Consider the following 12489-nt stretch of genomic DNA (forward strand, 5'->3'; position numbering starts at 1 on the left):
GCGGAGACTTTTGCCTTGCTGGCGTTTTTTCCTGCGCGCATTTGGGGCCGCAATGTCACACCACCAACAATAAAACTTTTTCAATGTGTGTGTGTGTTTGGGGTTGCTGCTAATGTGTGTTTTTTAGCGGTTGAGGCAAGAGCTGCGCTGAGGGAGAGGCCGCCCCGCAGAAGCGCCGAGGGCGCCTGACCGCATCCTTCGCCTCTTCCTCTGTCGTCTTAACCGGCAGGAAGGACGGCGGAGCCGGCTTCTGTCATTGCCGGGCTGAGGGAGGGAGCGAGGGACGGACGGAGGGGCTCCGCCGGGCTGCCTTTCCCTCACAGAGGCGCCCCTTCCCTCCCGCGCTTCCAAGGGGTGCGGCGTGAGAAGCCGCCCCATGGCCGAAGGTAACGGCTCCGTGCCAGGCGGGGACTCGGAGGAAGGCGAGCGCCCGCCTGCGGAGGGTGGGAGGAAGAAGAAGAAGAAAGAGCTGAAGGTGGTGGTGGTGGGCGACGGGGGCTGCGGGAAAACATCCCTGCTCCTGGTCTTCGCTGAAGGCGCCTTCCCTGAGGTGAGTAGGGGGCCTCCCTCAGCCAATCGCAGCCCGCTCGCCCTTCCCGCCTTTTCTCCCTCTCGGGTTCCAGAACTTTCCGCCAGAACCCCCCTCCCCCCCGCGAGAGAACCTTTTGGACCAGGCCGGTCTCGCCCACGGGGCCAATAGCAGGAAAAGTGAGGGGTGGAACCTTCCATTAGGGTCTGGCGAGGAGGGAGGGCTACCTTACCCAGCTGCCCAAAGGCCAGGATGGATGGGCTGCAAGTTCACCGTTGAGCGGGCGGGCAAGGGAGACAGGGCATGTATTAGAAAGTTTTTTTAAAAAACCAAACCCAGCTTTTGTCATTTAGCAAAGTGAAGCACTAAGATGTACCCCTCAACCTAAAATCTCACATCCTAGACACCTGCCCAAAGTCAGTCTTCTATGGAAATCATTCTTCAGGGTTAGCAACAAATACAGTGGTACCTCGGGTTACAGACGCTTCAGGTTACAGACTCCGCTAACCCAGAAATAGTACCTCAGGTTAAGAACTTTGCTTCAGGATGAGAACAGAAATCACACGGCGGAGGCGCAGCGGCAGCAGGAGGCCCCATTAGCTAAAGTGGTGCTTCAGGTTAAGAACAGTTTCAGGTTAAGAACAGACCTCCGGAACGAATTAAGTTCTTAACCCGAGGTACCACTGTAAACTCCCTCTTCACTAGACCCTCCATCCCAACACAATTCAGGTAGATTGGAACAAGCATAGAAGTAGATCCCTCATGCCCACAGGATTAGAGTTCTCTATGTCCTTTCCAGTGCCAGGCCACCATACTTGTCAGCTTGGCTTGCTTGTGGCATCTAGTTAGACCCTGATGCCATTAGATTGTGGCACAACGACACAGAGCTCCATATTCTGCAAAGTGTTTTCAAGTCATCTCTTAAGTAGTTCAGAGGTGTTTAGGACATCCTGATATTTTCTAACATAAGCAAGACTTCTTGAAGGCCTGGATCTCCATGGATCTAGTGAAGCCTTTTTTAAAAAATAGTTTATTAAATTTTTATACAGCCCATCGTCCATAGATGGCGGGTCACGGCATATTTTCAGCTGTTGGCAGAGACGTCTGCACAGCAGGAATGCGAGCGAGTACATCTTTATGTCCTTTTCACTCACAAGCGTCAGTGGCCATTGTGGAGCTTCATGGGAAGGTCTCTTCTATTAAGGAAAAATTAAGTTGCACAATTCAACAGACATCCATTCTGAACCATGTAGTTGTCATTGCACTCCACCTTGTTCATGGCTAAAGATACATCAGCACCAACCGTTGTGGGTTTGTCAGCCTCATTATACTCTTGAGATTGGGCCACTGGAAATAATGCCATTTCATGTTCTGGTCCCCCAAATAAGGACGTGGTGGATTCTTTTTATACTTTTTTAGCTTGAGTCTGAAAGATGGCGGCCAGTGTTTTGTCATGGTCTACTGCATAAAGTGCCATGGATGTCATCCATTTACGACGACGACACCTTTTGCATCTCTGAGACATGTCACCTTTCTTTGAACAATCTCAATAGCACTTACAATTGCAAGTGGCAAATACCGAAAAGAATCTCCCACGTGATAGTAAAATGCTCTATTTTTAAAAAACACTTCCTGCACTGAGTTTCTTTAGCTGGGCAATTCCATCCAGTGTTACAAACATTTCCACATCCTGTGCATTCACTCTGAAAGAGTGGCAGTGGCGTAGCGTGGGTTGTCAGCACCCGGGGCAAGGCAAGTAATTTGCGCCCCCTAACCCGTGGATTTGCCCTAACCCCCAGATGTTGCGCCCGGTGCGGCCGGCCCCCCCTGCAGCCCCCACGCTATGCCACTGAAGAGTGGGCCTATTACATGTGCAGCAACTGCTTCTAACGTTTCATGGAGTAGATGTTACTTCCACCAGGTCACTTTCCCAAGTTCTATTTTCTCCCTGACCTGGGTTTAGATCAACTGGTTGCCTTCTCATCTTTATGGCTTTGTGGCTGCGTTACCTACCTTCATCTTACACTCTGCTTCAATCTCTGAGGTGCTCTTAATCTTTTTTTGTAAATATATTTTTTAATCTCATTTTATAACATATATAAAACAGAGAGAATGTTCATAACATTCATTTTAAAAAACTAAAAGCCCCAAATGTAACCTTTCCATCACCCGTTTTAGTTGAGTTGGCTTTTGAAGGCTGGTTTCAGATGGGAAAATCCCTTAAACAGAGCAGTTAAATAGCTTGTGTTAGGGCAGTTAGTCTAGTATATCAGCCTTTGCCAACCTGATGTTCTGCAGCTGCTTTGGACTACAAGTGCTATCCGCCCCATGAAAAACAACTAGAGAGCACCAGGCTGGCAAAGGCTATTGCATAGGATGGCAGCCAGAATTGCAGCTTTCAGTATAAGTTGGGGGTTTTCCGCTAGAGTTGGTCTCAAGAAGCTCTTCAACTCATATCTAAACCACATAGTGGCAGGATGTGCAGATGACGTCCTTCCTGTTATAGCTTTAGCTGTTAGCACATTTGAAGGTTAGAGTTGCGTACAGGCGTTACAGTAATTTTCAGATGTCACAAAACCCTTTCCAGCACTGCTTCCCCACCCTGAGGACATACTGTGCCAGTTTGCAAGCTACATAAATAATGTTTTTTTGCAATAAATGTCACTATTGTACAATTTGGTGGGTTGAAGGAGGTCCTGACAGTAATAGAATAGTAATTTCAAGTTCAAAATTCACTCCATCAGCAAATACCCAGAAAGTCTTGCTATGTGTCTTTCACAAAATGCAATGAAGGCTGCAACCCAATATAAAAACTTCCCAGGCCTATTGAACCCAATGAAATTTAGTCACAAGTAAATCTGCTTAGCAACCTTTTCCAACCCAATCCCCTCCAGATATTTTGGCAAATGTCAGTGTTAAAAAGACCCGATGGGAACAATAGGTGAATGAGGATAAAGATCCTGGAGGCTGTAAAGTGTGTGAAGGAGGTTATGCTGAATTCCCAGCTTGCTTGCTTGCTAGCTAATTATATATATATATATATATATGTATACCCCCACCTTTCCTTCCAAAGGAGCCCAGGGTAGCAAACAATAAGCGATAGGACAAAAACATTAAAAACAATTCCAGTGCAGAGGCAGACTGAGAAAGATCTCAACTTAAAAGTCTTATTGAAACAGGAAGTTCTTCAGTTGGTGCTGAAACAACTGAGACTGTGTGTGTCTGGTGTTCAATGGGAGGGCATTCCAAAGGGCAGGTGCCGCAACACTAAAGGCTCAATTCCTGCATTGTGTGGAATTGACCTCTTGATAAGACGGTATCTGCAGAACAGTGATCAATAAGGTATGTAAAGGCTGAGATTAAAGAGGCAGAACCAGTGTACCATGCTATGGCCTGCAGCCAAGGCTTATGCCAAATAAAGGAGGAGGAACACCATGTGGGATGCAAACTCACTCAGCCCCTGTGCATGTGTGGCTCTATTTTAGTCCAGAGGAAGCAGCCACCTCCGTCTCCCCTTTGAGGGCGTGCTCCTTTGCCCAACTTCTTGTTCTCCCTGCAGGCCAACCAGAGAAAGCTGCTGTTTATCTTGGCAGGAAGGGTACTTTGGTCTAGAAATCTGCTCCATTTCAGTGCCATGGATGTGTGTGATTCCTAAACCTAAACACCCAAGTTATATCCTCAAGAGGTTGAGGATCTGTAGAGGAAAAACAGACACATGCAGCATATTATTTTCAGAAACTCAGTTACTATGGTTTAAAAATCTGGATGAGATTTTTTCCCTCACAGGGCCATATAAGTTTAGCACAAACAGTTGGGCCTGGTGAGTATTTAAGGTCCCCAACCCTAATCTGCGGGTTGCCATCTGATTGGATTTTATTCTGATCCTGATCTGATTTTAAGATGTACAGTATTTTAATTGATTGCCTGATTTTATGTTAATGTGTTATACATTTGATGTTAACTGCTCTGAGCCCGGTTTTGGCCAGGGAGGACGGGGTATAAATAAAAATTATTATTATTATTATTATTATTATTATTATTATTATTATTATTATTATTAATTTTTGCAAAAAAGAAGGAAAATATGAACTTTAAAGTACCTTGCTCATTAAGCTAAGCAGGGACAGGTTTGTGTGGAACATCACAATATTTACAAACAGCACTGTGCTTCCCTTTCATTGACAGCAATACGCTCCTTCAGTATTTGAGAAATACACCACCAGCATCACTCTGGGCAAAAAAGAAGTGATCCTACACTTATACGACACTGCAGGTAATCTCACCCCCCCCCCCTTCCCCAAAGCATGTATCAGCACAACATCAATTATTTCCTGCTGTGGCTGAAAAGAGATCAAGAGAGGGCTGGTGGGAGATGATGAATGGCTGGGGAAACTAACAGGATTCTCACAGTCACGGTGGCACCACTGAGGATTTCCTTGGTGCAAAGCCCACGTTCCAGTGGTCATCCTATGTCAAAATCATGAAGCTCCACACCTTAATGTTTGTGTGGTGCTGGCATGCACTGGATCTGCAATTTTTACTGTGCAGTGTACAAACTTGAATTTTATGGGTTCTGGCAAGACCCTGTGTAATATAATGCAAGTCCATGAGTTCTGTTTTAATTCTTCTGGATCCAGCTTTTACCCAGACCCCACAGAAAGCGAGAATGAATGAGTGGCGCATATGTGTGCTAATAATCTAGGACTCTCACAAACAAGATCTCTGCACCAAGATCTCTGGCCTATGTGTCAAGCTTTATCTCTCCTCACCATCATCTTTGCACCTCTTGCTGCTGTGAGGCCAATGACCTAAAGTGGTGGAGTGGGAGTTGCTGCTGCACTGAGTGTCTGCTTTTACTCAACTTATACCCTGATCTACTGGGCCGATTACCCGGGGCTTGGTGCAGCCTGGGATGCCCATGCATAGCCTCTAAAAACAAGCAGTCACACAGACCCCATCAAGGTAAAACCCCTGAGCTCTCAGCCTCTCACTGCTAACATTGGCATTTTGTACAGCTCTTTTCTGAGTGTTCAAAGAGTTTTGCTTTTTCTCAGTAAACCTTTCAACAGCCCTGCCAAGTATTTTCATACTTGCAAATGAGAGAACTGAGGCAGAGAGGCAGTGGCTTCCCAAAGGCCACCTAATGAGCTCCACAAAAGGAACTACTGCTGCAGACTGCATGCATAAAAAGGCGGACAGAAGCATTTTTAGTAACACCTAACAAATGGCACCCTTAGGGCAGCTTTCGCAGTGTTTGCCAATAGCTGGAAGGAGGATGGTCCTGACCAATCTCCTTTCTCCTGAAATGTGAGCCTTCTCCCACTTGGTGTCCACTGGCTGTGGCGGATTGGGCTTGTAGACCAAAACACCTGGAGGACACCAGGTTGGGAAAGGCTGTGCTATGCTATTTACCTCCTACTATAACAGTGTGATAATTCAGGGTTGTGCAATTTTCACAGATTACATGTTTATATCGTCTGACCTTTGCTTTCCTGCTGACTAAGCTAATACAGCATGGCATGGCAGACATAACTTGGGGCTTAATCAAGGTGGAAATAAAAGCTCTGTGCTATGTGCATATCTGAAAATCAAGGAAGGCAAAGTATTAGTCACAGGAGTGGGGGAGAGCAAGCAAGAAAGTGCTTTGCTTGATTTATGTTGCTGCAATTCCCCATCCCCACCTCAATTATTATGCAAAGGTCTGGAATGGGGAGGACAAGAAAAGAGAAGAGGCATGAGGGACCCATTTATGCTCTCTGCAGAATTCACTTTTCTCTTGGTTGACTCTGCAGGGCAATTTGTGGGTCTTGTGGAGGGTGAGAACTACCTTCAGACAACCAGGCAAAGGGAACTTCAGAAAAGCTGGTTCTAAGCAGAGGATGTGGAACATGTGGCCTTTCAGGGGATGCTGTACTCCAGCTTCCACCATTTCTTATCATTGGGGGTGATGGGACTTGTAGTCTCATCTCATCTGGAAGGCTGCAGCTTCCCCGTCCCACATCTTAAATCCCCAAATGACTAACACAAGTGCACATGGGCACCGATGCAATTTTGCCTGTATTTTGTGCATACTGTTGTTCCGCAGAAAGACTCAGCAGTGGACACACCCCCGCCCTGTGGATTTGCAACTTTCAGAGCTTCACAGGAACACAAAGGAAATAACATACCTGGTGAATGTTTTCCTCCTCCCCTCCTTTAATTGCTGGAACGCTCTCCCACCAGATGTCAAAGAGAAAAATAACTACCAAACTTTTAGAAGACATCTAAAGGCAGCCCTGTTTAGGGAAGCTTTTAATGTTTAATAGGTTATTGCATTTTAGTGTTTTGTGGGAAGCCGCCCAGAGTGGCTGGGGGGACCCAGCCAGATGGGCAGGGTATAAATAAATTAATAATAATAATAATAATAATAATAATAATAATAATAATTATTATTATTATTATTATTATTATTATTATTATTATTATTATTATTATTTCACTGTCTGGAAATCTTAGGATAGCCTCAACTGATCCAACACAACACATACAGGTTCAATTTCTACAGTAATTTGCCACTGTCAGTGGTTGGCCAACAGAAGTTGTCTTCTGTGTTTGACATCACAGTGATAGCCCATGTTAAATCATTTAGGGCAGCTGAGGAATAATTACATGAGGCAGTTACCTCCTAGTTTCCCCTACAATCTAGGGCAGGGGTCAGCAACCTTTTCCAGCCGTGGGCCGCTCCACTGTCCCTCAGACCATGTGGTAGGCCGGACTAATCCACAGGGAGGATTAATTATAGATGCTGCTTCCTGCTTTATGATATTTCTTACTATCCCTTAGAGAAAGTTAAAAAAAGAGCTATTTACTTCCCCTCTCTTTCAGGGCAGGAGGATTATGATCGCCTACGACCACTTTCATACCAGAGTACCAATGTGGTTTTAATATGCTATGATGTCATGAACCCTACTAGCTTTGATAATGTATTAATTAAGGTAAGAGACCTTTGTTGTAGATGGTTCTGCAGTTAGTAATTTGGCTACTTGGTTTTTTTAAAAAAAACATTTTTATTAAAGATTTCTTAGTTTACAAAAGTATGTGCAATGTCTCTTTTTTCCAGTTGTGGTTTCTACAGATCAGTTTCATTTGTTGAGAGACATTAGTGTTACATTAGGAAGAAAAGGGGGAAAGAGGGGGAGGGGAAAATGGTGAGTGGGTGGGGTTGGGTGGCAATGCTTCTATTCTTCTACTTAGTGTATGTGTGGGGTTTTGTGTCAGCATCGTTTGTGTGGGTTCTTTTACTATTTACTTGTTATATTTCCTTGGTGGCGAGAGAGGTTGGGGGTGGCCTAGGGTGGCTGTAGTGAATTTGTTTGTGTGTGAGAGTGGGGTGGATTTAGCGCACCAACTTTATGAGAGAGCGCATTTCACCGTCAAACAGCTCTTATCATCAGAAGGTTCATGCTGATGTTCAGTCAGAATCTCCTTTCTTGTAACTTGAAGCCATTGGTTTGGGCAGATAAGGCTCCTCAACCTGGGAAGGTAGCCCATCTAGAAGCAAAACTCTGATCCTCTGCTGCCTTGTGGGACATCTTCAGGAGAAGAAAGGGCTAAGGAGTAAACCCTACACAAATCTGGAGTCCCTAAGGTGGTTGGATGATATCTTGTATGACTCTTTCCAGCAACTCCTGCAGCCAAGCTGGTGACAAACATATTGCTCTGTTTTCCTTTGGACCTCATCAGTGAGGCCGAGTGGGGAGTCTTGACATCTGGGCAGTCCAGGACCTCCAGATACATTGCCCAGGTTTGCGCCCTGGAGAGGTCAATTCCGTGCTTCTAATGCAGCAGTTTGACTTCATCCCCAGACGCTCACTCCATTATCTCTCGAGACAGATGGATACCAACAAAAAATCTGCTGTCTTATTTTACTATTATTTTGATGGCTTTTTTACCAGGTTGTATATTTGTTCCTTACAAATTCTCCTTGAACATTTGCCTTCTCTCTGTGTCTCATGGCTCAGCATCAGAAATGTTTCCTTCTCTATTTACAGTTTTGTTTGTCACATCTAGCGGTTTAAACACTTTGATCTCTCTCTGCCAGTGGTCCCATGAGGTGAACCATTTCTGCCGTGGAATCCCCATAGTACTTGTGGGCTGCAAAACAGACCTTCGGAAGGACAAAGAACATCTACGGAAACTCCGCTCAGCTCAGCAGGAGCCAATCACTTATACTCAGGTAAATACAGCTATGTAAACTAGATTCCAAACCTGTTGGGGATATATGTGTGTGTGTGTGTGTGTGTGTGTGTGTGAGAGAGAGAGAGAGAGAGAGAGAGAGAGAGAGAGAGAGAGAGAGAGAGAGAGTGTTATCTCCTTGGTGTTTACGCAGTAGAAAACGTAACAGTTGCAGCCAGCAAGCACCAAACAAAAACAGTTCTACAACTAGGCAAATATGCAATAAGCAGACACACAAGCTCCCTGTTTGTTATTAACATAAGACTCAGTTAAAATAATGCATATTTCTTATTCTGGTTGCTTACCTTCGGCCTGACTCCATCCTGAAATCCTTTTGTTACTATTACCTTTCAGGGTGAAGAAGCTTGTCGCCGGATGAACGCAGACATTTACCTCGAGTGCTCTGCCAAGTTTCGTGAAAATGTTGAGGATGTTTTTAGAGAAACAGCTAACATTGCACTGAATGCTATCAAAAAGGCAAAGCGTCAGACAAAATCGAGGCCATGTGCCATATTATGATGTTATCTGGTATTTTCAGACTACAGAACACAAAAGACTGTTTCTTCAGTATTTTAAACCCTTCCCCCTCACCTTTTAAATTGACTGCTCCTGTCTCTTTACTTGGATATTAATGAGAAAATCAACTTGTTTTCATGCTGTAAGTTCTTCTTGTTAAACCTTCTCTTCTGAAGGTTGAGCTTTTAGCTAACTGTGGAACAAGCTCTTCTGTATATAGATTCTGGAAGAAATTTCCAGGGTGTTTCAAATGTACTTGTTGAGGAACAATTAAGGTAAGGTATTGTAGGTCCAACTTTTTGCCATTTTTAAATACACAAGTTCTTGCTTGCTTAAAAAAACAACAACCAAACAAAAACAAACTAGAAATAATGGATTGTAGCCATAAAAGTTCTACTCTGTACAGACCTACTGAAACTAATGGACCCAAGTTAGTCATGTGAATTAACTTCAATTGAGCTACTCTGAGCAGGACTGACATTGGCTACAACTCAGTCTCTGCTCTGATAAAACAGCTGTAACATTTGCCGAATTAAACAGTTCATTTTCTACCCTTTTTGTGGTGGCAACATTAAAGGTATTGTGGTTTTTTCAGCGGCCACAACCTTACCTTGTGGCATATTGGAAACCCTTCAGAAGAAGCTGTAGCAAGATTCCAGCTATCAAAGAACCTATGTGGCTAAGTAACAGATTACTCAGGTCCAATGAATGGTCTAGGACAGGGATGGGGATCCCGTGGCTCATCCCGTGTCATTATTCCCCCCAGCCAACATGGTCAGGGATGCTGGAAGCTGCACGCCAACATCATCTAGAAGTCTCTTGGTCTGCTAAGCAGCTGTGGATCCGCATAGGATACTCTTGCAATCCACCTTCTGTAAACCATAAATACTGGTTTTTGAAATTGCTTTTGTTTATTTCACTTTGTGCTGACTATCTACCTCAAAATTTGCCCTTCTAAAAATACAGCGCTGCCTTAAGTTGAAAGCCAATTCAGATTCTTCACTCTCCCTTGGTTTCCTTCTGTTTCAAAAACTTTTAACTGGAATATGAAATGGGGTTTTATACAATGCACCAACAAATAGTTGTATTAATCTGAAAGGCTGGTGGTGGTAGGGAGAAGAAATGAGTAAAGCTGTAGCAGGTGCGTCACTTGATATCCTGGATAAGATTATTGTGCCAGAGGGCAAAAGTCGGCCTCAGTTTATACCGTGTGCAGGGAAGAGTTCGTTAAAAGATTTCAGTCAGCAGAATTCAGCTAATTATATCTAGCAGGCATGAAAAAACAGGGAGTATTTGGGCTTCTTGCAATGGACAATGTTGCTTTCGGAGCAAAGAGCTATCAGAAGTTTCTCAGCAAAAGGCATAGCAAAATATTTTCCTGAACCAGCCTGTCGGTTGAAGGGGTTTCCAGGATTTTGTCTCTGATGCTGCTTTCACCTGTCATTTCCAGAATGCCAAACCCTAAGTGAAATACTTTTGTCACTGCATCCTATTTTGCTTTCAAACACACCTGTGGCCCTGGCAGATCTCCCACTCCACGCGTGAACATCATTAATACAGAGCTCCTTGAAAAGCAAAAGAATTGGAAGGGGCAGGAACATCGGAAGCTGCCTTCAACCAAGGCAGGCCCTGGAGCCATCTGAGCTCAGTACTCTTGACACTGACTGGCAGCAGCTCTCCAGGTTCCAGGCAAGGTTTTTCCCATCCCTATCTGGAGATACCAGGGGTTGACCTATCAGAATAGGTGGGCCCATGTGCGGACTAGGTAAACTGACCGCTTGCCATGAGCTTCTGAAATTAGGCCAAGTTCCCTACATGTGCAGCAGACCATTCAAGCCCCTAAACATTTCCTATCAGAGCATTCTGTCAATATTCTCCCCTCTCCAACTACTACACACCAGACACAGGCAACGGGCTCCTTAACCCACCCACCTAGAAAAAGAGCGGCTCTTTGGTAGAGTGGATTCCCTTGGGATGTGGAGGGCGCACCGTCCTGTGGGCCTCCAGAAGTTGTGGACTCCAGCTCCCCTAAGCCCCGGCCAGCATGATCAGTGGTCAGGTCTGATGGAAGCAGTAATAGGCAGAGAGGGTCATAGCTTTGCCACTCCTGCCTTCGAACAGCCACTCCCATAATGCCAGCCATGAAACAGCCATATGGGAGAGAGACGATTGGGTGCAAGGGCCTCTGTAAACCCACGGAGAGAGTTAACAAACCTGGTCAGTGCCTCTGCCTATGAGGGACTGAACCAAGCCAATATTGCTGGCTCACGGTCGGTTCAAAAGATGTCTCCCATTAAAAACTGGCTGTCAACAACAACAGCAACGCTGAAAAAAAGAATATGGTACGCTGCAGATTCTATTTCCTGAGAAAATGTCCTGGAGGAGGGAGCCTTCAGCTCTGCTACTGACCTGCTTCCTCTCCCCCACCTCCATCTACCTGCCTATTATTTAACCACTGGCTTCTCATCCTGTCCACCGAGGGTACACTTTGCCCCTACCAACCTATCTACAAGCCCCTAAATGCACGCCAGTGGCTCCTTTGGTCTTTCCCCCTTGCAACTTGCTTTCTTAACCAGACGACCTTCCAAGTTGTCTGTTCTCAATGGTTTGGCACTTTTGCAAAATGACCAAGGAGCCACGCCGTCAGTGTTCACCTCGCAAGCCTTTCGCAACACCCACAGCCAGCGTTAAAATGCATTTGAAACTAAGGATGTATACAGAGCCAGCCCTTGCTGCTCAGTGATAAGATGGCGCCCCCTTCCCCATCCCACATATAGAAGCCGAATGGACTCCAGCATTGGCCACCTGAGGCAGCTGCCTCACTCTGCCTCATGGCAGAGCCAGCACTGCATGTATATAGTTTGATGACGTATCACAAACTAAGACAGGGGAAAGAATTGAGGCAGCTCCTCTTTATTTGCCCCCTTTTCTTCTTCCTCCCCCTTTCTCAACAGACCTGAATGCTGAAAATGAAACATCCATTCAACCTTCATGCCAACGCCGCTAATGACAAATTAGGGTATCCTCCACTGGATTTCAATCAGGTTTTCTTCCTGTGTCTAGTCTAGCTGGAATAGGTTACAGTGAAGAGTACCCCCCCCACACACACACACTGCCCCCAAACAGATGCGCCCACTGAAAACATTTTCAGTTGGTTGCAAGTGAAGAATGGGGGGGGGGTCTAGCAACAGACTAGCTCCCCCTGCCCTCCAGCCTTCACCAACGTGATG

At 45.3% G+C, this 12489-nt stretch overlaps 1 protein-coding gene and 1 long non-coding RNA gene across 4 annotated transcripts in view; one reads left to right on the forward strand and one right to left on the reverse strand.

Annotated features, from left to right (window-relative positions):
• RHOF (ras homolog family member F, filopodia associated) overlaps positions 1-10248 on the forward strand; it is a gene marked incomplete at its 5' end in the record, with an annotated part of 29624 nt that extends 19376 nt beyond the window's left edge. Inside the window, 6 exons of one of the 3 annotated variants that reach the window (XM_083590505.1) lie at positions 377-550; positions 4715-4802; positions 7394-7503; positions 8610-8744; positions 9098-9994; positions 10095-10160. In XM_083590505.1, the coding sequence (XP_083446631.1) occupies positions 377-550; positions 4715-4802; positions 7394-7503; positions 8610-8744; positions 9098-9262 (672 nt within the window). In that variant the 3' untranslated portion in view covers positions 9263-9994; positions 10095-10160. Of the gene's footprint in view, positions 1-376; positions 551-4714; positions 4803-7393; positions 7504-8609; positions 8745-9097; positions 9995-10094 lie in introns of those variants that run through there. The other 2 variants (XM_083590504.1, XM_083590506.1) reach the window with 2 other exon arrangements.
• On the reverse strand, positions 1590-9130 carry LOC310751505. The gene is made up of 2 exons (XR_014542572.1): positions 9049-9130; positions 1590-1725 (listed from the first exon to the last, which is right to left on the reverse strand). It is a non-coding gene; the product is annotated as an uncharacterized lncRNA (long non-coding RNA).
• Positions 10249-12489: the final 2241 nt, after the last annotated feature.

Source organism: Podarcis filfolensis (assembly GCF_964270895.1).
Source record: "Podarcis filfolensis genome assembly, chromosome: 16".
Taxonomy (NCBI): domain Eukaryota; kingdom Metazoa; phylum Chordata; class Lepidosauria; order Squamata; family Lacertidae; genus Podarcis; species Podarcis filfolensis.